General features: G+C 42.5%; 2 protein-coding genes across 5 annotated transcripts; both read right to left on the reverse strand.

Annotated features, from left to right (window-relative positions):
* Nucleotides 1–838: 838 nt before the first annotated feature.
* On the reverse strand, nucleotides 839–12,182 carry Taf9b (TATA-box binding protein associated factor 9b). Of its 4 annotated transcripts, none has more exons than XM_006256994.5 (8): nucleotides 11,560–12,182; nucleotides 10,068–10,187; nucleotides 9,396–9,477; nucleotides 8,775–8,911; nucleotides 8,562–8,696; nucleotides 7,190–7,265; nucleotides 3,801–3,911; nucleotides 839–2,731 (listed from the first exon to the last, which is right to left on the reverse strand). In XM_006256994.5, exons 1-8 carry the CDS (start codon nucleotides 12,151–12,153, stop codon nucleotides 2,547–2,549), a joined length of 1,440 nt encoding a protein of 479 aa, XP_006257056.3. In that variant the 5' UTR covers nucleotides 12,154–12,182; the 3' UTR covers nucleotides 839–2,546. The 4 variants fall into 4 exon arrangements, with proteins under 4 accessions (XP_006257056.3, XP_006257055.3, NP_598299.2 ...); XM_006256993.5 differs by having other exon boundaries at nucleotides 839–2,636; nucleotides 11,560–12,174; XM_039099438.2 differs by having other exon boundaries at nucleotides 2,671–3,712; nucleotides 11,560–12,174.
* Nucleotides 12,183–15,629: 3,447 nt separating this feature from the next.
* LOC100359505 (40S ribosomal protein S21-like) lies at nucleotides 15,630–16,305 on the reverse strand. Its single transcript, XM_039100353.2, has one exon. It carries the CDS (start codon nucleotides 15,943–15,945, stop codon nucleotides 15,694–15,696), a length of 252 nt encoding a protein of 83 aa, XP_038956281.1. The 5' UTR covers nucleotides 15,946–16,305; the 3' UTR covers nucleotides 15,630–15,693.
* Nucleotides 16,306–23,675: the final 7,370 nt, after the last annotated feature.

Here is a 23,675-nt window from a genome sequence, read left to right on the forward strand (position 1 = left end):
TGGCAAGAATTTTACAAGACTATTTGACCTAGCCCCAAACATATCCTGATCCATCCAGATGCCCACCCCCAGTGCTCATTGTTTCCTGCTTTTTTCATAACCCATGTATCTTAGGGTTTCTATTCCTCCACAAACATGACCAAGAAGCAAGTTGGGGAGGAAAGGGTTTATTCAGCTTACTTCCATGCTGTTCAAAGCAAAGGAAGTCATGACTGGAACTCAAGGAGAGCAGGAAGCAGGAGCTGATGCAGAAGCCATGGAGGGGGATGTTTGTTACTGGCTTGCTTCCCCTGGCTTGCTCTGCTTGCTTTCTTATAGAACACAAGACCACCAGCCCAGGGACAGCACCACCCACCATTGGGCCCTCCTCGATCACTAATTGAGAAAAATGCCTTACAGCTGGGTCTCATGGAGGCATTTCCTCAACTGGGGCTCCTTTCTCTGTGATAACTCCAGCTTGTGTCAAGTTGACACACAAAACCAGCCAGTACACCATGGGATACAGGTTTATATGTTCTCAAAAGGGGTATCTAGTGAATGATACCATCAGCTAAGGTACCATCTTAGCTGTCTCCTGGCTTCCCTCCCCAGAAGCAACCTTCCTGAAACTAGTTTTAGTTCAGTACAGAACTCTACATATACAAATCCCCACTAAAGAGTATCTTAAGTTTGTAAGATTTAAAGCCATATTCTTTGATTTTCATCATTTTCTTTACCATGAGTCAAATGCTAATTCCCAGCAAAAACAGGCTGTCAACATCAGTAGATCTGAATTCCTAGATGGCTGCCTTAATTACTTTTCTTGGATCCCTTCAGTCAAAGAATGAAAGGTCACTGATTAAAGTTAAATTTTTATTAATAATTGTTGGAACAAATACATTAATAATTATATAGCTTTTACAATCTTGAACTTTCACACACACCAGCTAAAACCTCACATCTCTGTGAGGTAGGCAGGGTAGATGTTATTTCCCTACTACTAGTGAGAACAAGGCTCAGAGGTAAAGTAAGGTCACATTGTTGGTAAATGAAACTTAATACTAGAACCTAGGCTTTCTGATATTCTGCCTCCCTGAGAACATTCAAGTCCTGACATTGTGTTGTATACTGCACATCTCTTATGATATTGATCAGATCAGCTTTCCCTAACCTTCCTAGATAATTCAAACTGGCACAAAATATTTCTCCCTTGTTACTGATCTATTTCACATGTCAAACAACATCCTATGCTGATACTTAGTAAGTTTTTGATGTTCCATGGCTATAAATTCTAAGTTTCATGAAGGTTTCAGAAAGTTTTTCCAATGTTGGCTATGTGCAACATACAATCAAAATGGTACTTTTTATACTCTGACAAAAGCTTTGCTGTTGTTTCCAATGAGTCATGTAGGTATGTATAAAAACAAAGTAGGAGAAGGTGTATAGAAACATGGCTGGGAGGGGGGGGTGGGGATTTAGCTCAGTAGTAGAGCGCTGGGTTCGGTCCCCAGCTCTGAAAAAAAAAGAAAAAAAAAAAAAAGAAACATGGCTCGGAAATTCTGTAGGGCACACCTAATTGGAGTCAGATGACACTAATCTGTTTTCCCTCCTGGCTTGACAGGAAAAGAGAATCATTAAAATCTACCTCAGGCTTGGTCTTAGGTATGACACCCTTAGCAGCAAGCTAGAAAGGTGATCTGAATGAAATCAATGAATGCAGGTGGTAAAAACAAAGCTCTTAAGTGGTTTTGTCTGGGTCCAGTGTAAGTTACTTATCAAGGCAGGTTAAAAGTTATATCTTAAATTAAAAACATGAAAGACTGTGAAGCTAGCAATTTGGAATGCATGGTAACTGCATGTAACTGATGCAAAACTGCCTGTCATTGAGAAGAGCTTAACAGGAGTTAAAGGCAAGGGCTGACACCCAAATGCTCTGTTACCGAGTGAAGAAGAGTAAATGCCGACACTCAGGTTCAAGGGGACTGCAGAAGGCTAGGCATCTAGGGCATATTACAAATTCTAGTCACAGTCTATTAAATTTAAGTGCAATGGCAAATGACTTAAGGCGATGAGAGGTGGGAACAGAAAACAAATGGGATCCAGATAGGGAATTAGAAAAGACCAAAGTCCAAATACATTCAAAATGGATTTAGCACACTTCTAAATCCACCGTTTCACAAAAAAAGTTTCCCAAACTGAGAGATTTGGTCAAAAAAGTGACAGTGTGAATAGTTCACTATCAAAAGAAAGTCCTGTTTTAATATAGAGGAGACCAGGAACTGAAATCCAAGTGCCGCTGTCAGTGACACATAGCAGAAACTGCTTCTAAAAATAGAGCTGCCATGGTAAGACTCGACATTAATGAAGCTGTCTAGAAGCAAGTGCTTGTATACCTGAAGCCTACTGAGAAAACATATTCATTGTAACAAAACCTACCCGATGTAACTAATGTGAAAAATATTCCTACTACATTTCTAAGATAAAACTTATAAGATCTAAGCTGTTGAGTCCACCATATGGGCCCAAACACAGGAAAATTTTAATGTATACAGAACAGACTTTATTCCTTACATAGTGTCATTGTCATCATCATCGTCGTCGTCATCATCATCATCATCATGTTTCCTCTTCAGTGGGTTTGAGTCAGTGGCTGTGCTCTGTGAGGAAACCATGTTGGTGGTAATGAGAATATTTTTGGACCCAATCATTGAAGGATTAATCAGAACATTTTGGACTGAAGTCGCTGCAGGAGCTATAAACAGAAGAGACCCCCCCCCACAGCCCAGATATGAGTTACCCATGATCCAAAAATAGACAACAAAGCAGAATGTAATTTTAGACAAGTTTCAATAGCACAGCACATAACTACATCATAGAAGAGACTTGGGTAATTACTAACAGTGGAATTCAATCTGAAAGATTTTTATCTTAAATTTTCCAATAGTGATATTAACCAGGCATAAGGATGTTTGGGTGTATGTATACATAAATATTAAAACTCCCTAAACCTACTACAAAATTAACAAAATTTTGTTTTATTTTTAATTGTCTACATTTTTACTTAGCATTCAACACACTGCATTCACGTGCAAGGCCAGGAGGCATGCTTCTCCTATAGGGCATTTTCCAAACCAATTGCATTTATTGACTTGTGTGTGCAGGTACGTGCTCAGGTGTGTATGTACCATGAAACACATATGGAGGTCAGAGAACAACTTTCAGGAGTCAGTTCTCTTTATACCTTGTGGGTCCTGGGGACTGAACTCACATCATAAAGCTTGGTGGCAAGTGCCCTTACCCCAAGAGCCATCTTGCTGCCCCGACTTTTATGTAAGGTGTCTCTTTATGGAGATATGTTTCAAAAGATGTGCAGTCTAAACATACACATTAGTAAACTGCTGTGTTATTTCCATTTATATTATTCCAACCCCAGCTGCCACCTATGACATGGATAAAGGCATATTTTCATCCACATTGCCATTGGGATCATACACATACATGCATGACTAAACTATTAGTTTTTTGAGTTTTACTCAAAGTGCTTTTCCCTGAAGACATCTTAGATCTGCAAACCCCCATTTCTTTAGTTTCTAGTATTTTAAAATTTGATGAGAACCTCAATATATCGCCCTCATCCTGAAATTTTAGGTATATGTAAACTTCATGCAATTGTACAGACCTTGCTTGAAGAACCCTGGTTCGCAGCTTTACCTGTCACTTTCCTGTTGTGACGCTAAAACAAAAAGTCTCCCTGCAGTACAAACTGTTGCATAATTAAGAATTTTTCATGAATTCCGTCCCCCTCCTCTGTACCATGTTACCTGGTTTGGCAGGCGTGGACTGAGAAGTTGGAATCTGCACGGCAAATCTTTGGCTTGTCACTGACACTGGAGTTGCAACCTTATTTGGGACAGATACTGCTTGTGGGGGTGCTATAGTTGAAAAGAACAGATTGTACTAGTTAGATGACTGAGTACACATTCATATTCTATAGTCCATAGCTTATAGGAATCCACCTTCAAAGTCCAGGGCTCATGGGAGATGAGAAGGTATCATCAGAGATGAAGGCACAGTAATTTAAGATTTTTACAATGGCTATTCTTCTTCGTAACCCTTCATTCTGGGGAGTGTTTTCCTCACTTTTCCTTAGTGTAAATATGTTTTGTGTGCCTAAAAAAAGTAATTGATGCTGCAGGGAACATGCTCCACTATGTTTATAGCAGCCTTATTTATAATAGCCAGAAGCTGGAAAGAACCCAGATGCCCTTCAACAGAGGAATGGATACAGAAAATGTGGTACATCTACACAATGGACTATTACTCAGCTATCAAAAACAATGACTTTATGAAATTCATAGGCAAATGGAGGGAACTGGAAAATATCATCCTGAGTGAGGTAACCCAGTCACATAAGACCACACATGGTATGCACTCACTGATAAATGAATATTAGCCAAAAAGAAGCTTGGAATAACCACAATATAAATCATAGACCATATGAAACCCAAGAAGAGAGATCACACCAAAGTATGAATGCTACAGTCCTACTCAGAAGGGGGAAGAAAATAATCTCAGGAAGTAGATTGAGAGGGATCTGGGAGGAAGAGAGGAAGGGGAGGGAAAAGGGGGGCCAGTTCAGATACTGGAGGAGTTGCAGGGGAACTACAGAAGGTCAGGGATTTGAAAGAAGCAGTGAGGGAGGGGGGACTGGGGGCAGCCACTAGAAAGTCTCAGATGCTAGGGACCCAAGAGGTTCCCAGGACCCAACAGGGAGGACATCAGCGGAAATATCCAACTAAGGGGAGATAGAACCTGTAGAGACCATATCCAGTGGATAGGCACAGCCTCCGGTTGAGGGATGGTGCCACCCATTCACCTCAAAAATATTAATCCAGGGGTTGGGGATTTAGCTCAGTGGTAGAGCGCTTGCCTAGGAAGCGCAAGGCCCTGGGTTCGGTCCCTAGCTCTGAAAAAAAGAACCAAAAAAAAATATTAATCCAGAATTCCTCCTGTCAAAAGGAAATGCAGGGAGGGACAAGCATGGAGCAGAGACTGAAGGAAAGGCCATCTAGAGACCACCCCACCTAGTGATCCATCCTGTCTGCTGACACCAAACTCAGACACTTGCTGATGCCAAGAACTGCTTAGTGACAAAGGCCTGGCATAACTGTCTCCTTAAGAGGTTCTGCCAGAGCCAGACCAATACAGATGCGGATGTACACAGCTAAACACTGGACTGAGCGTGGGGACCCCAACAGAGAAGTTAGGGAAAAGACTGAAGGAGCTTGCAACCCCATAGGAAGAACTAAAATATCAACCAACCATGGCTCCAGCTGCATATGTAGCAGAGGATTGCCTTATCTGGCATCAGTGGGAGGGGAGGCCCTTGGTCCTGTGGCAGCTCGAAGACCCAGCATAGGTCGCTAAAGCAGGAGTGGGTGGTCAAGTAGGTGAGTGCCCTCATCGAGGTGGGAGGAGCGGGGAAGGGGAAAGGGATAGGATATAGGGGCTTGTGGGAGGGAAAACTGGGAGGGGGATAACATTTGAAATGTAAAAATAAAAAAAAAGAAAAAAAGTAATTGATGTCACAGGGAAGGGAGATGCTGGGGGGGAAGCACGGGTGGGTAGGTGAGCACCCTCTCAGAGGCAAAGGGGAGGGGGACGTGTTTTAATTAATAAAAACAAAACCAAAAACACGAAAAAGTAAGTTGGCTTAATTTTAAAGGTGGCATCATTAAAGTAGAAAGTTTGGATTAAAACTTGGATTCTAGGTGGTTAAAGTCTAAGTGTTTCACAGATGGCTAAGTAATGTAAAAGAGCAACTGGTACTGAAACTGATCACTGTGCTGTGTTGTTTGGAAGTGCAGCAGTACACTCCGTCTAGCGCGGCTACTCTGGAGGCAGGGCAGGTGGAACACTTGAGTTTAGGATTTTAGAGGAGCCCGGGCAACAAAGATAACTTCCAAAATAAGCAAAAATGTGATATTCCCTTAATTACTGTGAATACCCAGGTAAGTAGTGTATGACTGAAAAGTTACACAGATTTTATATGCCAATTTCTGTTCACAGGAGGTCATGTGTAGATTATTGGAGCTACACACCTAACAGTTTAAAAATGCTGGCATGTAAATTTATATCCTGAGAATATGGAGAGATCGTTCACACCTTAAAGGTCAAATGCTAGCTGGGCAGTATTCCTCAAGTGTAATCTGAACACTCAGAAGGCTGAAGGATAGCAAGTTTAAGGCTATCCTGGGTCACAGAGTAAGACCCAGTTTTAAAAAAATTAGTCTTGTACTAGAACTATAATGAGACTTATAAGACTCAAAGACAGTAAGAGTTGTGAAGTTAATACAAGTAAAAAGGAGGATTTTTTAAATTAAAAACATGAAAAAAATCAGAAAACTTAATTTTTTTTTCTTTTGGGGGATAGGGGTTTGAGACAGGTTTTCTCTGTGTAGACCAGGCTGACCTTGAACTCAGAACAATCCTGCCTGCCTCTGCTTCTGGAGTACCACCACTGCCCAGCTCCTTATTTAAAAAAAAACACTACAAATAATTCACTAAAAAGACAGAAGGATCTTTGGAGAATTATTCCATTCTAAAACTTGGACATAGAAATATAAGAGGCTTGGAACATCATATGTCAGAAATATCCACAGTACGATCGAGAGTTATCAAATTGATTTCAGGACACAGCTTCAAGGGCTCTCACTGACAAATATAGGAGAATTAGTATGATTTTCTTTTTTGAGATGGGGTCTTTCTATGTTACGCAGGCTGGTCCTTGTCCTTTTTTAAAAGGTAAGTATTAAAGAATAAGAATGTTGAACTTTTTGTATATTCCAAGCTTCTTTGAACCTGTACCCACTTTATTGAGACATTTGCTTAGATGTCTCAATGTAGGTAGTGGGCCTGGGTGTGTTTGGAGCCTGGACCATTAGAAGGTGGAAACAGCTAAGAGTAAAGGGTTTCTGGAATCACATTTATATGAACAAGGGCTGGCCTAATGTCATTTTGGATAGGTCAGTCTTTCTGCTTTTTTTTTCCCACTGAATTTGATTAAAACACATGTTCATATTTTTTTTTAACTAGAGGATAGGCAAAATTGTCAGTGGTAAACATATTGGAGTTTATGACTCTCATTTTGACTTAGTTCAAAAGCAAATGCTGAGAGGCTGTTTTGACTGTTTAGAAAGGCTTCACTCACCTACAGTAGGAGTAGTAGGTCTGCTACTGACCGCACCGACACTTAATCTAGGAACTAGTCTTCCTTGGTTAGGTCCCTAGGGGATTTAAAAACAAGTTAGTTTTGATGGTAACAATTTGACACCTAAACCTGATGAAGAGGGAAATTATAACTGTTGATATGAGGTATTAGTGGATGATAAATGCAAAAATAATTGCTTTTATTGTATTTTCTTTTTCTTTTCATCATACCACTGAGGACCAAACTCTTGTTTTAAAACCAATTATTCGGAATTTTGCATCCATTCATCCATATGTACATACACATGACACTATTAATTCTATATATTTAAGGTAGAGTCTTACGAATGTAGACAAATGCTCACTTGGATTATAATACTGGATTTTAACTCTGTCTTATTTAGGACTGACTTACAGTAGAATTTAGAAAACAAGGTTGGCCCAATATGGAGAGTTCTCTTTTCAGTGCTCAGAGAGCCTTAGGCCATATGTCTGAAAAAAAAAAATCTAGTCATGAATGGCATTTCTTCCCTTCATTACTGGATGTCACACACAAAAGGCTATGGTGACCTGGAAAGTTTGTTAGCTACCAGATCTGGGAATCAGTCCTAGTTTTGTCCCTGACTCCATGAGCTCAGGTTCAGTTGTACAATAAGAAAAATCCCCACTGTGTTAGATGAAATAATAAAATTTCTTCTAGCTCTGAAAAAAAAATCCAAGAATTATTTTAACCTTTAATGTACCATCTACAGGAATTTGGCTTTTTGTAAGTTTACCTATTATTTTCACCCTTTAAAAAACATAAGCTTGAGGGACCCGAAGGGGATAGGGTCTCTGGAAGACAGAGTCAACTAACCTGGACCCATGGAGGCTCCCAGAGACTGAACCACCAAAGTGCTAGCATGGGCTGGACCTAGGCCCCCTCCACACATGTAGCAGATGTGCAGTGTGGTCTTCATGTGAGTCCTAAACAACTGGAGCAGGGGCTATCCCTGAATCACTTGCCTGCCTGTGGATCCTGTTCCTCTAACTGTGCCGCTTGTCTGGCCTCAGTGGGAGAGGATGCGCCTAGTCCTGCAGTGACTCGATGTGCCATGGTGGGGTGATAGGCAGGGGTCTTCCTTTCTCAGGGAGAAGGGGAGGGGAGATGAGGGGGAGTAGGAGCTGTGTGTGTGGGGGCTTGGAGGAGGGGAGCTTGGATATAAAGTGAATAAATTAATGAAAAAAAAACCTCCATAAGCTAACTGAAACTCCTTTGTCTCTCGTTTTGACATAAGCAGTTCATGTAACTTGAACTCCTAATCCTACTGCCTCAGCATCCCCACTGTTGGAATTACAGGCAGGAGCTACTACACCTGCCCAGAAAATCTTACCTTTTTAACTAAGGACTTCAGCCTATAGTTTGGAGCTGTTAAGCAGTATCTATCAGGTGGCAATCTAGGTCCTGCATATGGTTTAATCAGCGGCAGAGGGGTTTGATTCTTCTGCCTTGCAATATCCAGTAAAAACTAAAAGAGAAAAATCCTCATTAGGACTACAATTTTTAAAGTGTAAGTAAGAATAACTGCAAATAAACGTTTGCTCACATCTCTTGGAGGAGGAGAGGTAAAAGACTGGTCAGCCCGACACTGGATGGCCAGTCTCACATCATCTGCATCCACAGTAGGTTTCTTAGCGTGACTTGAATAAATTTTTGCATCATCCAGAATTGTAGTCACATATCCTTTAAGAGCAAAATATTTTTTTAGTGAATGAAGACATTTCAAGGCAGGATCTTAAGTAGCCCATACCAGCCTCATTATATAACCAAGGGATGCCTGGAGTGCCTGATCATCTTGCCTTTCCTCAAGGGCTACATTACAGTGTGCATCACCAAGACTAACCCTAACCCTAACCCTACCTAAAGGCATCTTACTATTTATGACTCCTTGTTTTAAAAGGTTCCACTAATTTCTGGAACTTTTATGATTTTTGGCTTTAATAACTAATTGTCCCATTCACATACTTTATTTAAATGGACATGCTATATCTAAATACTGCTGCCCCTTAGCTTGTGCTCCTGTTTACTGCTTTACTCAGTTCTAGATTAGTAACAGCTGATTTTGTTTTAAAGTGATTTTGTTTTAAAGTAAAGGATCTTTTCTAATTCATGAGGTCAGGTTTTGGGTGGATTTATTTATTTATTTATGCATTTCTTTATAACTTACGGAAGGCAAATTCCAACATTTGATTTATAACCCTTGGCTCATAATCTGTGATTCCCATATCCTTCAGGATCTGTGCCATCACCTGTGGATTCAAATAAAAACAAAAAAGCCAGACGCGCGATGTAAGTGAAAGAAATCAAGGCTGGGCTGAAGGCATATTTTAATAAGCAGCAAACTGCTCCTCTTTGTGCCTCTCCCAGTGCCTATCTGTCAGTGATCACACAAAATCAGACATAGGCTCATGCCGAAAACTTTTAGCAAGGGTGGGAGCAAAGGCACAAGAATGGCCTTTAGTGGCTTCCCAGGCAGAGGAGGTAGGGGTGGGTCCAGCTGGCTGTCATTTTCGGATCTGTCAGTGAGGGAAGCTAGCATCAGAACCTATGTCGCAGTCAGGGCTCATAGTGAAGCGAGGAAGCTGCAGACTTGGGGGTGGGGGCGGCCCCGCGCCAGCGAGACAAAGCCCCGCGGCAGCCCTTTGGAGGGGCTCCCCAGAAGCACGGACAGCACCCGGGAGACAGGGGAACCCCATTGCCCTTTCCTGGCCACGTCGCCCAGCTGCAAACAGCGCGCGAGCCCCACTACTCGCCCCCCCCACGCCAGGCGCTCGGTCTGGCCTGTCTCGCAGGTTCCAATGCCATCGAGTGCGCCTGGCCCCGCTCCCCTCGCGCTTACCAAGGCATCCCTCGGAGCGTTCTTGAGAGGCGCCATCTTGCTGGGCTCCATTTTCTCTACCGGCTCTTCAACCGCCGAGATAGAGCTGCAGGCGGTTTCCACCTCGACCAGGCTCCACCCCTGTGGGGGATGGAAGGCGGTCCTAGCGTGCAGCTCCCCAGCCTGGGCGGCTTCCCAGCTGCCAGCCCCCACCTGTATGGGCTTGGCTACCCAGGGCCCACGCAGGCTCTGAGGTGGAGAGGTACAGAGAAGTCACCCTAGCAACGCTCAGAGACCTTGCACCTCCAGGCCCGCTCCGATCATCCTCACTCCCCCTTAAAGACCACTGGTCCTCTGAGTTTCCTGGAATTCCCTCAGAGGCCCTTCCTCCACTCTGTCTCTGGGTGAACATGGTTCTGGCAAACACAACAGCCCGTTATATTTGAATATCACATTAACAACAAATGTGTATCACCACATTGACACAGGCCATACCACAAAAATATTTGCTGCTTAGCTGACCTTCAAATTTAACTCTACATTATGAAATCTTTTGCAAATCTGGCAACCCTACCCAATAGACCAGAGGTTTTCAATCTGTGGGTTGCGACTCCTTCGGGGTCGAACCATCCTTTCACAGGGGTCGCATATCATATATTTGAAAACAAAAATATTTACGTTGTTTACATTACAACTCATAACAGTAATAAAATTTTAGTTATGAAGTAGGAACGAAAATAATTTTATGGTTGCAGGTTACCACTGCATTAAAGGGTACAGCATTTTTCAAGGTTGAAAACTACTGCAATAGGCACTATCCTTCACACCGTAGGGATTTGGTCAAGCCTACAGAAGCACCTGCTTCCCTCAGTCCTCAAGGTCTGAGGGGCTCTAACCTCTAAGGTGGAAACTGGGCTCTTTCTGGCCTCCCAGATTCCATTTTTTTTCAGGATATGATAGGCATAGGGACCAGAAAAGAGAGGATCAGAGCAGTTAAACGCTCTTCCGGCAGGCCAAGTCTGATGACCTCTGACCTCTACAAATGCTGGTACCAAGGCATTCACGCCACTGCATCTACTTCCCCACCCTTAGGATTTTGAAGGCATCAGTTAACGGTCTCTGGTTTGAAATGAGTCAGAGAATCCCATTCCTACGTTTATCAACAGCTCTAATCTTTTCTGCCTTCAAAAAGGTTGCCATGACACCTAAATCAAACACAACCAGGCCCAGTCATTAGTAACAAGTCCTATCAGGGTGACTTCACAAAATTACATTACATCTCTTTGGTATTTAGTTCAAGAGCTATGATGGTAACATCTTTATGCTGACGGCTTACTAAGATTATAGAATTAGGCCGCTCAAACAAGGCCCTTTCAGTTCCTCAGGACTGAAGGGGGGGTCTCTTAGTTATAACAAATACTGTTTTACTTAAAATTCTCCGATAGTATCCATCACATATTAATTTAAAATTTCGGGGCTTAGCGAACCCTTCAGTTTGGGTAGGGCAGTTTACCTCATCTGACGCCTCAACAATCTGCGATGCCTCAACAATCTCCGACCCCTCGACAATCTGGGACGCCGCAACCACCTCCGACGCCTCAGCGATCTCCGACGCCTCAACAACCTGCAACACCTCAGCAATCTCCGAAGCCTCAACGACCTGCGACACCTCAAAGATCTCCGACGCCTCAACGACCTGCGACACCTCAACGATCTCCGACGCCTCAACGACTGGCGACACCTCAACGATCTCCGACGCCTCAACGACCTGCGACACCTCAAAGATCTCCGATGCCTCAACGACCTGCGACACCTCAACGACCTGCGACATCTCAACGATCTCCGACGCCTCAGCAATCTCCGACGCCTCAATGACCTGTGACGCCTCAACAACCTCGGACGCCTCAGCAACCTCGGAGGCCTCAGCCACCTCGGACGCCTCAGCAATCTCCGACGCCTCAACGACCTCCGACACCTCAACGACCTCCGACACCTCAACGATCTCTGACTCCTCAGCATTCTCCGACGCCTCAGCAACCTCTGACGCCTCAACAACCTCCGACGCCTCAACGATCTGGTCAGAAGCAGCTGACTCCTGTTCAGCCATCTTGAACTTTGATGCTCTTGCCGCGGGACACACACTAACGGTTCCTGAGCCCCGCCCCCGCGCCCCGTGCCCCGCCCCCTCCACGCGCGCCCCCCACGCCCCTGCCCCGGCCCCCAGCACCCTGCGCCTTAGCAATGTTTTATTTTCCAGTGGGAACCTTCGTTGTTCCATAGCGTCTTTCCCCTACTCTTAAATCAGCTGACCAATGTTCAAAACTGTTAACAAACTAGTAGAAACGAATAAATGAGTAGTTTGTACATAATGTATAACAATTTAAAAAGAAAAAGCATTGTTTGACTCCCACAGTTTTGACTTAAAAATTGTCTACATAAAATGTAGGGAGTATCTTGTTTCTATTGTCTTTTCCCAGTGTGATTTATTTTTCTTTGCCATATCCAAATTTCCAGAATTACTAATCTTGTGCCTTGGGGCCATCTGTTAAGTAAAATAACAGTTATTTGCCCACATGCACTGTAGCACTTCATATGACACCTGAAATAGTTACTGACTCATGAATGAATCCGGATAGAGCTGGAATGCACTAGACAAAGGGATGGCTCAATATGGGACGGCACAAGAATTTAGTATATTACTGAGAACAGCTTGTGATTTATGATTCATGAATTGTCAATCTCTGGAATTTTTTATTTAATAAGTTTGGACCGTGGTTGACAACAGGCAATTGAAATTGTGGAAAGAAAAAAACAGATTTAGAGAGATTACTGTAAAGGAATGAGAGTCCTGTTTCACCCTGATGCTTTTCCTGGTACCTCTGAGTGAGTGTGTCTCTGTGTCTGTGTGTGTGTTTGTAAGTGCTCTGAAGCTATTTTATTTTCAAATACAGCCCTTTTTTTCTTTCTTGAATGAGAGTTGTCTCACAACCTACGCATAATGTCTGTGCTGGTTAGGTGATTTTTGTTTTTGTTTTTTTTTTGACAGCTTGATGCAAGTCAAGGTCATCTGAAAGAAGGAACCTCAACATACAAAATGCCTCTGTAAGACTGGCCGTTAGGCAAGGCTTTGGAGTATTTTCTTGATTGATGATTGATATGTGAGGGCCCAGGCCTCTGTGGGTGGTCCACTGCTGGGCAGATGGTCCTTAGTTGTATACAAAGCAGGCTGGGCAAGCAATGGGAAACAAGGCAGCAAGCAGCAGTCCTCTGTTGACTCTACTTCAGTCCCTGACCTGACTTCCCCGAATGATGGAATACAGCTGTAAGACGAAAAAATCCTTTCTAGACTAAGTTAACTTTGGTCATGGTGTTTCGTCATATCTTCCAAAATCAAGCTCTGTTGGAGAAACAGCATAGATAGAAATCTCCGTTTGAATTTTTTCTAGTCTCATCCCCAGTGTATTTCCAAATTAAATGCATTTCTTTCTTTCCCACCTTGATAAAAGTTTGAATTTATGGCAGTCCAACATTTTATATCTTTTTTTTTCCAGAGCTGGGGACCGAACCCAGGGCCTTGCGCTTGCTAGGCAAGCGCTCTACCACTGAGCTAAATCCCCAACCCCATTTTATATCTTTTCTATGGCCAATTGTTATGAGAATCACTTTGCAGGCACATGTCTTAAGTAAGTTAAGGTACATTTCAGGTACCTCCATTCATTTTAAGAAAACTGAAAAGCACTTAGAAACTTCCATTATGAAATCTTTAATATCCTAGACAAGAAAATCACATCCTCATTCATCACAATTATAGATTTGCATATAGTACACCTAGTTGGTTAATGTCTTGTGATTTTCTTTGCTAGTAGTTTATGAACTGAGTGGAATGAACATATTATAATATATATTTGCATGTTATTTGACTATGAACACAACTAAGAAAACTGCACTTTATATTTGGACAAAATAGCAGCATTTTCTTATATATTTTCTACAATTTTATTAATATCTTTATGAATCCATTTAGTAGGCATGAAACTGTGTTCAAGTACACATTTCTAAAAATGAGAAGGAACATTTGTAGAAAGTATGATTGGTAGTAAGATCTGACTCACTTGACTATTTTTGAATGTCTAAACTATTTCAACAACTGTTCTTTTCTTTACTTCTTGACTTTCTTTTATAGTGTGAGGTTATATAGCTCAAGTCCGGCTTTGAACTCATCATATAGCGCAAGCAGGCATTAAACTTGTGGTTTTTATGTCTCAGTTGCCCAAGTGCTGCATTACAACAGACATTGACTGTCACATCTGTGTGCAGTTGTTTCAACTCAATATTGGAGTCTTGCTGGGAGTCGAGCAAACTGGATTTGATCGGGACATGTCTTTCTACTTCCCTTTCTACCATGGCCAATTTTATATTCTTTTCTGTATACTATGAAGTATGCTTTTTTTTGTTGTTGTCCTTCCTAATCTAGTATGTGTCCTGGAAGATCAGAAGGACCCAACCACCATCATGAGTATTTGGCTAGAAGTTAAGCACTATTAGGTAAAATTTATTGAAGAATTATGTTATTTTCAGATTTGTATTGGTCGACAGAATCCCTTAGTGTTTTTTCTCTTTTTAAAGGATTGATTTATTATTTATGTGTACCTGCATGATTGTATGTATTATCTGAGTATAGGAGCTTGTGAAGGCCAGAGAATATTGGACCTCCTAGAATGGGAGTTACAGGTGGTTGTGAACCATTTGAATGGGTGCTACATACAACCTATAAGCACTAAGTGCTCTCAATGGCAGAGCCATCTCTTAACGCCTGTTTTCTTTTCTTCTTAAGTGACCAAAACCCTCAGACACCAACAGTTGGCCAATCCAATTGGCCAGCTATCTGATTTTTCCTTTCTGATGCCCTGCCTTACAGGCAACTTTCATGGAGTGGACTCGAGTGACTAACCCAGATTGAAGGCAAAATGGAGGCCAGATTGGAATTAAAACTGTCCATGTTTTTCAAGTCTTCTAGAAGTGCATGTCCATTAGCATGGTGACAAGCACATCTACAGCTTGGACATTTTCTCAGAGGCTGGGCAAACTATTAATCCAACACTTTTTTCTTAGGTAATTGTTTCAACTGTCACCCTAACAGCTCTGACTGCTTTCCTCACAACTGCCTGGAAAATATGATCCAGCTCAGACACCTGCTCTAATTACAGATGACCCAAGGGCAATTCCTTCCAGCAATTTAGACCACTATATTGGTCATGGCCACTTCACTTGGGTTTGCTTCAGGAAAATTTGCTTTAATCCTGGCCACATCAGACATCCAGAAACAGCTCCAGGAGACTTCCATTGAGCCATGACAGATTCAGGTGAGGCTTATATGTATGGGAAAAAGCAGTGACAGTCACTACAAAAAGCCGATCATCTGTGTTATAGTGACAGTAAAGACAGTGCTGTTTTACCCTTTATTTATTTGGCTGTTGTTTAAAACTCAGCCATCTTCATCCAATATCTAGGATTTCTTATGTCAAAAAGATTTGGGAACCATCCAGTAGATCATGTTTTCTTCAGAATGCCTCCCTGAAACTCTTTTTTTTTTTTTTTACTTATTATCACTTTTATTTATAACAAATTATTCCCGATTTCTTCTGGCTCAAAAGTTCTTTGAGACAATTCCATCAGCCTTAGCCAATCGGAGAATAGAATCATCTGACTCGCCCATCCTGCAAATGGCCCCGCCGATGCCGTAGGTTTTAAAATGACCATTAAATCGGCCTGTACTCCTGTCAACCTCGGCCACATTCATCTGGATGGACGCGTGGTCCTTGGCAGCAATGATGCGGTTGCTCGCGGAGCATTTCCGCAGCACGTACAGGTCCACAAACTCGCCGGCGTCGTTCTGCATACCGAGGCCGTTTCTGCTCACGGGTCTACGGAGAACACAGAAAGGAAGTGGCTCCTTCCTCCACAGCACTAATGGGCAGGAGGGGCGGTTCGTCAGGACCCTGAAGCTCTTTTCAATGAACCAAAAATACAGGTCATTTGGGAGAACTTCAAGGAGCAAAGGATGATTCTCTCTTCATATAAACTTTGTGAATTGCAGTTTCCTCATTGAGAATAATATAACTAAAATGGGACCTTTTGTTTCCCTCTGCAGCTAGCAGAAGTCATACATGGTATTGTTTTGCTCTGGAAGCCTGAACAAGCTAGTTTAAATCCATAATCTATGATAAAAACAAGAATAATAAATAACAATCGTGTAATTCAGTAACTAAAATTGTTACAATAGATAGTCACATAGCTCTTAATTTCCCTTGGATAGTCAAATGAAAATTTGTACTATGGCAAATACTTTACATCATATTTAGACAAACACTATATGACAAGCAGAGTAGTCGGAGACTATGAAGAAAGAAAAAACCAAATTGACGTTCTAAGAGAGACCCATTTGGATTTGGGGGCATAATTTAGTAAGCCATGTTTCATAAGTTCTTGACTTTGAGATCTGTAACAAGAACAACTAAGCATTTCATTTCTGATAATAGCCTGTATTACAGTTCAGTGCTGGACCCCATCCAGTATAACCCAGCAAGTAGCCCCATGTGCTAGCTACTTTCATGCCAACTTGAGAGCAGCTAGAGTTATCTGAAAGGAGGGAACCTCAACTGAGAAAACACCTACATAAGATCCACTTGTAAGGCATTTTCTTTTTCTTTCTTTCTTTTTTTCTTTTTTTTTTTTTCCGGAGCTGGGGACTGAACCCAGGGCCTTGCACTTGCTAGGCAAGCGCTCTACCACTGAGCTAAATCCCCAACCCCTCTTTTTCTTTTTTCTTTTCTTTTCTTGGATTTTTCTTTGTTTACATTTGAAATGTTATCCCCTTTTCTGGTTTCCATTCTGGGACTCCCCTCTCCCATACCCCCTCTCCCTACTTCTATGAGGGTGCTCCCCCACGCACCCACCCCCACTCCCTCCCACTTCCCTGCCCTGGCATTCCCCTACACTGGAGCATCGAGCCTTCACAGGACCAAGGGCCTCTCCTCCCATTAATGCCAGATTCACATGAATGTTGTTCCCTCCCTAGGAAGGAAGAGAGGGAGGGAGGAAGGGAGGGAGGGAGGGAGAGAGGGAGGGAGAGGAGGAAGAGAGGAAGGGAGGGTAAGGGAGGGAAGGAAGGAAGGGAAGGGAGTCCATATCATTTTCTTATTGGCAATAATATTAAGGAACACTAATTCAGAGTCTTATAAAAAAGACATGACAACAATCCCTTTATAACTTTATCCAAACCCAGAATAAAATCCAGGTCAGGGGCTGGAGAGAAGTTCAGTACTTGAGAGCAGTTTCGTGGCTCACAACTATCTGTAACTTCAATTCCAGGGATCCAAAATCTTTTCTATCTCCATTGGTACCATGAACACACCTGGTGCACATACATACAGGCAAAACATCTGTATACATAAAATAAAAATTTAAAAACTGAAAAATCAGCCAGGCAGTGGTGTTGCATGCTTTTAATTCTAGCACTTGGGAGACAGAAGCAGGCAGATCTCTGTGAGTTCAAGACCAGCCTGGTCTATAAAGTGAGCTTGAGGACAGCCAGGGCTACAGAGAAATCTGTCTCAAAAAATCCACGAAAAACAAAAACAAAACAAAAAACAAAGGTCATTAGGACTGACAAATAGTAAATGCCTCTTTTGGAGTAGCTCCCATGCTACCCATTACAACTTAACTCTTGAAAGCCCTTCTTTCATGAATATGAGATTTATCATGAATCTCAATTGTAAAGTTGCTTCTCCTTCTGACAGCACTTTGAGATGTTCCCATAAGTTACCTGTGTTGCATGCCCCCCTGTCTCACCCACAAAAAACTTTATGTATGGATTTTTTGCTTGCATGCATGTCTGTGCACCACATGTGTACAGTGCAATGGGGCTTAGAAGACAGCATTGAATCGTCCAGGACTGGAGGTGCAGATGGTTTTGAGCCATCATGTAGGTTCTAGAAATCAAACTCAGGTCCTCCTAGAAGAGTAGTCAGTGCTCTAAAACACAGAGCCATCTCTCCAGCCCTGTTTGCTCTCTCTTGCTACAAGAAGCAAATACAATTTTTTCTCATTATTGTCATGTTCTTGATGTACACGGACTCAAAGGAAATTGGCATTGTTATCTGCATATTCTGTTTAGTGAAGTAGTTCATCATTTTAACTCATTGCTGAGGTTTTTTTTTAAACAGAGTTTTAAGACCCTCTTATATTTTGAATACAAATTTTCTATCACATTTACAAATATTACCTAGTCTGTGTTCTCAGTTTTACTGTGTGTGCATTTGTGTGCGTTTGTGTGTTTATGAGTGTATGAAGTAGAAACTTAAAGGTTCTTTGGAAAGTTGATTAGATGGTGTTTGGCTGGGACAAACACGTGAAGGAACATTTAGCTGAAGTGGACACAGGTGAAGGGCTAAGGCAGACTCGTGAAGGAACGTTTAGCTGAAGGAGACACAGGAGAGAGGACGTTCTCCTAAAGCAAGCGTATGAAAGGACACATGATGAAGGATTGCTAACAACACGCATGTATTGGCCCACCTTCTATTTCATACTTCAGCTACATAGAAAGCAATGCACCAAAAAAAACTTCTGCTGGAGTGCTGCCGTTTCTTGCCACTTCTGCAGACTCGGGCTCATTGGCAGTGATGTCAGCTGAGACATGCACGTGCTGAGGCAAGGCACGTGGAGGACACGTGATGTTTGGAGAGTATAAAAGGGACTCCATGGAGCGACTATGGAGACAGCTTGGCTTGCTAGGACAGCTAGCCATTCAATCCTTTTAAGTCTTCACTTATCTTCGCTTCCCTGAGAGAAACTCAGTGGAGAACTTCTCCTACTGTGCCCCCTCCCTCCACCCCCTTCCTGCCGACTGGCTGTCTCTGCTAGGTAGTGCCACCACTGCTGATTCCTGTTTCCTATCCCGACTCTACGGAACTGGCCTGCCGGTGTGTCTGTGAAGTACTTGTGAGTGGATTGGGCTGCTGCTGCTGACCTGTGAACGGAACTGCTGATTTCCAGAAGACAGAGTGGAGTTGCTCCAAAGAACCTTTCTAAACAGGTCCACTCCCCCCATATTCTTTTTCACTACCTCTGGTGGGTGGTGGGCTACAAGGGAGGTTAAAGCACTTAAGAAACATCATGAAAAGTAGACTTCGAAAAAATTAAAATTGCAACTGTGCATGTGTGTGTGTGTGTGTGTGTGTGTGTGTGTGTGTGTGTGTGAGTGAATGAGCATGCATGTGGAGGCAAAAGGACAACCTTGGATATCATAATGAAGGGTTAAAACTTCTAAAAGTTAGTCATGAACAAAGTCCAGACATGCCTGAGAGAATTTGAGATAGGGCTCACTGGCCCGACTATCAGCTCCCAAGGACACTGGCCATCTGGAGCCACCCCCTCCCCTTCCTTCACTCCCTGAGGATGGGTCATCCCCCTGCTGCAGTGAGATGAGTTGCCCTGCCCACATTGCTGAGATGCTAGATTACACGTATGCTTTGTTGATGTAACTCCGTGCCAAAAGTAACTGTGCACCCTCTGTATTAGCCAATTATGTGTATTCACAGGAAACCCCTGGTTTTCCCTATATAAGCTCCTGCCTAGAGAGGCTCGGGGCTTGACTCAATCTCCTGTGTGAGATACGTGTCAGCCCGAGATCTCGTAAATAAAACTGCCTCTTGTTGATTACATCAAGACCGGCTTCTCGTGTTTCCTGGGGGTACCTCAACCCGTGACTGGAGCGAGAGTCTCCCCAAGTCTGGGGGTCTTTCAATTCTTAACATGCTGCCAACTTATTTTTGATGCAGAATTTCTCACTAGCACTGAACTCATAAAGTATGTTAGAATGGGTATCTGCATGTTTCTGTCTCTCCAACATTGGGACAAATATTTAGACTACACCTGACAGTTTTTACATGATTTTGAGGATTTCACTAGTAGTTCCTTGTGCTTACAAGGTAAGTACTTTACCAATGTAGCTGTGGTCCCAGCACCTAAGGCTCAGAAAATAACTTAGAAAGAATCTAATCTGCCATTTTAAAATATATTATGCATTTTAGTGGCATATACAAAGTGGATGTATCTGGCTGAAGGTCTGTAAGCTCTTTTAACACTTCCTTTAAAAGTGCTATAGTTTTAGCCTTCACGTTTAAAGCTATATTCTTTTTAGTGTATTGTGTGTAGTAATAATCTAAAACTCATCTTGTTGCATGTGGAAATTTAATTGTCCCAGTGCCATTTGTTGACAAAAAGTAATTTCTTCCTTGGATTGTTTGCTAGTCTCTATTGAAAATTAATTGAGCAAAATTTGAGAGTGTTTAGTTTCTACTTTCTATCAAACATCCATATAGCTATTCCTATGTTATTATCACACTGTCCTGATTATTGTAGGATTCTAATCATGTTTTTGAGATCTCACCGTGGAGCTCTGGTGGGCCTTTAACTCATGGAAATCCACTTGCTACCCAAGTGCTGTAATTAAAGGCTTCTGCCACCATGACTGGTTGTAATCACTTTTGAAATTGAGAAAATGTGAAATCTTCAACTTTATTATTTTTTATATTATTTTCTCTATTCTTGACCTTTGCGACTTTATTACTTTCCTGGTTGAATTATATTCAAAATTAGAATGATGGTATTGGGGGGGGGGTAACTAACTGCTTTGTGATTGGATATGAGCCCTTGCCCATAGGAGCAATTTCCTGCTTGGTATCTCAGACCTTGTCAGAAGCTCATGACTAGGCAGATCACAAGCTTTATGAGAAACTAATGTTGCTATTCAATGGTCATGCTATCAAACTGATTTTTAGTGTTCGGCCTTTTTTTTTTTTCCCCCCAGAGCTGAGGACCGAAACCAGGGCCTTGAGCTTGCTAGAAAGCGCTCTACCACTGAGCTAAATCCCCAACCCCTCAAACTGCTTTTTATATCCTTAGATCTATACTCCTCAATTTGTGTTGCTCTTAAATTTGGTCAGAGATACTTGTTTTTGCAACAGAGGATCCTAAGGGGCACAGTGCCATGGACAGACAACTGAGGGTGAATGTCCAGTAATCTGCTGTGGATGAATCCTCTCTATAAACCTTTCCTGATGCAGGTCTCTTAGAAGAATGGATGGAAAGAATGTAAGAACTGGGAAATAAGAGAGTCATGAAAAGCTGACCCCTGGGTGTGTCATGGCTACTGCACACAAATACAATAGCTCACACCATCCATGCCTATCTGTACAACATTAAGTCAGTTAAAACTTCCATACTGGATTTCCTCTTTTTGGTGCAACAATTGATAGTTGTTGGCTGTTAACTCTCTTTTGGGTTATATGGCTGCTGGTAGGTTGCCCATCTGCCAGGAGCTGGCCCCACATCCATGCATACATGAAGCACACATTGGACTCAAGAAGTTCTTAGTAACAAAAGAGGAATGACGGTATTAGAGATGTGGGTAGTAGCCCTATGGGGAATTGGAGAGAGGTATTGATGGATGAATATGACCAAATACATTGGTTGAGGTTCAACTTAAATGTTTTAGTTTTGTCTTGTGGCTCAGAATGTGGTCTCCCTTAGTCAGTGCTCCATGTGAGCTCATGATGAATATGTTCATGCATGCTATGATACTTTTTTCTTTTCTTTTATGAGATATTTTTTATTTTACATTTTTAATGTTATCCCCTTTCCTATTTGCCTCCCTCTCCCACTCCTCCTCTCCCCACTTCTATGAGGGTGCTCCCCATTCCACCAAACCACTCCCACCTCATCACGCTAGCATTCCCCCATGCTGAGGCATTGAACCTTCACAGGACCAAGGGCCTCCCCTCTCATTGATGCCACACAGTCCCTCCTCTGCTACATATGCACCTGGAGCCATGGGTCCCTCCATATGTACTCTTTGGTTGATTTAGCCTCCAGGCGGTTCTGGTTGGTTGATAGTTTTGTTCTCCCTATGGGATTGCAAACCCCTTCAACTCCTCGAGTTCTTCCCCTAACTCTTCCCTTAGGGTCCCTACATTTATTCAGATGGTTGGCTGCAATTATCCGAGCATCAGCATCTGCATTTGTCAGGGTTTGAGAGAGCCTCTCTGGAGACAGCTATACCAGCCTCCTGTGAGCATGTGCTTTTTAGCATCAGCAATATTGTCTGCGTTTGAAGTCTGCATATGGGATGGATCCCCAGTTGAGGCAGTCTCTGGATAGCCCCACTCTCTGTCCCTGTATTCCGTTAGACAGGAGCAATTCTGGGTTAAAATTTTAGAGATCGGGAGGTGGCCTTATCCCACAATTGGGAGCCATGTTGAAACTCTGTAAATGGACTCTATTGTTTCTCTTTCCCATTTGCTGTGTATTATAGCTAATGTCATCCCCATTGGGTCCTGGGAGCCTCTTGCTTCTTGGCATCTGGGACTTTCTGGTGGCTACCCCTACATCCCCTCCCCCACTCCTACGCACCTACTTTCAAATTCCTCATCTTTTATATTTCGCTCTTATCTTCTGTATCTGAACCGTCCCTGCTTTGCCTCCTGTGTCTGTCTCCCTCCCAAATCCCTTTCTCTCTCTATTTCTATAGAATTTTTTCTTCCCCCTTCTGAGTAGGACTGTAGCATCCACATTTTGTTGTCATCTTTTCTCTTCTTGGGATTCATGTGTTATGTGGGTTGTATTGTGGTTATTCCAAGCTTCTTTTGGGCTAATATACACTTATCAGTGATTGCATACCATGTGTGTTCATTTGTGACTGGGTTACCTGACTGAGGATGATATTTTCTAGTTCATCCGTTTGCCTGCAGATTTCACAAAGTCATTGTTTTTAATAGCTGAGTAGTACTCTATTTGTAAATTCCACATTTTCTTTGTTCATTCCCCTGTTGAGAGACATCTGGGTTGTTTCTAGCTTCTGACTATTATGAAAAAGATTTCTATGAGCATAGGAAAGCACCTGTCCTTGATATGTTGTTGGAGCAATTTTTGGGTATATGCCCAGGAATGGTATAGCTAGGTCCTCAGGCATTACTGTGTTCAATTTTCTGAGGAACTACCACTCTAATTTCCAGAGGGGTTATACCACCATGCAATCTCATCAGCAATGGAGGAGTGTTCCTCTTTTCCACATCCTTGTCAGCATCTGCTGTCATCTGAGTTTTTTATCTTTGTCATCATTCTGACTGTTGTAAGGTGGAATCTCAGGTTCATTTTGATTTGCATTTCCCTGGTGATTAAATATGCTGACCATTTCTTTAGGTGCTTCCAAGACATTTGGTATTCCTTAGTTGAGAACTCTTTGTCTCTGTACCTATGTTTTTGTGTGTATTTTTGTATTGGATACTTTCTATTTACATTTCAAATTTTATCCCCTTTCCCGGTTTCCTGTCCATAAGCCCCCTATCCCATTCCTGCTCCCCCTTCTTCTATGAGGGTGCTCCCTTACCCATCTCCCCCCACTCCTGCCTCCCCACCCTGACATTCCCCTAAACTGGGGAGTCCAGCCTTGGCAGGATCAAGGACTTCTCCTCCCATTGTTGCCCAACAAGGCCATCCTCTGCTACATTTGCAGCTGGACCCATGGGTCTGTACATGTGTACTCTTTGGATGGTGGTTTATTTCCTGGGA

This window comes from Rattus norvegicus, chromosome X, assembly GCF_036323735.1.
Source record: "Rattus norvegicus strain BN/NHsdMcwi chromosome X, GRCr8, whole genome shotgun sequence".
In the NCBI taxonomy this organism is placed as follows: Eukaryota; Metazoa; Chordata; class Mammalia; order Rodentia; family Muridae; genus Rattus; species Rattus norvegicus.

Excerpts from the sequence above, each read along its gene's own strand:
- Taf9b (XM_006256994.5), bottom strand. The coding sequence starts at position 12,153 with ATGGCTGAACAGGAGTCAGCTGCTTCTGACCAGATCGTTGAGGCGTCG. Across the intron at positions 10,188-11,559 it reads TTGTTGAGGCGTCAGATGAG|GGGTGGAGCCTGGTCGAGGT; the intron begins GTAAACTGCCCT and ends CATCCCCCACAG. Across the intron at positions 8,697-8,774 it reads CCTCTCCTCCTCCAAGAGAT|TTTTTACTGGATATTGCAAG; the intron begins GTGAGCAAACGT and ends TTTCTCTTTTAG.
- LOC100359505 (XM_039100353.2), bottom strand. The coding sequence starts at position 15,945 with ATGCAGAACGACGCCGGCGAGTTTGTGGACCTGTACGTGCTGCGGAAA.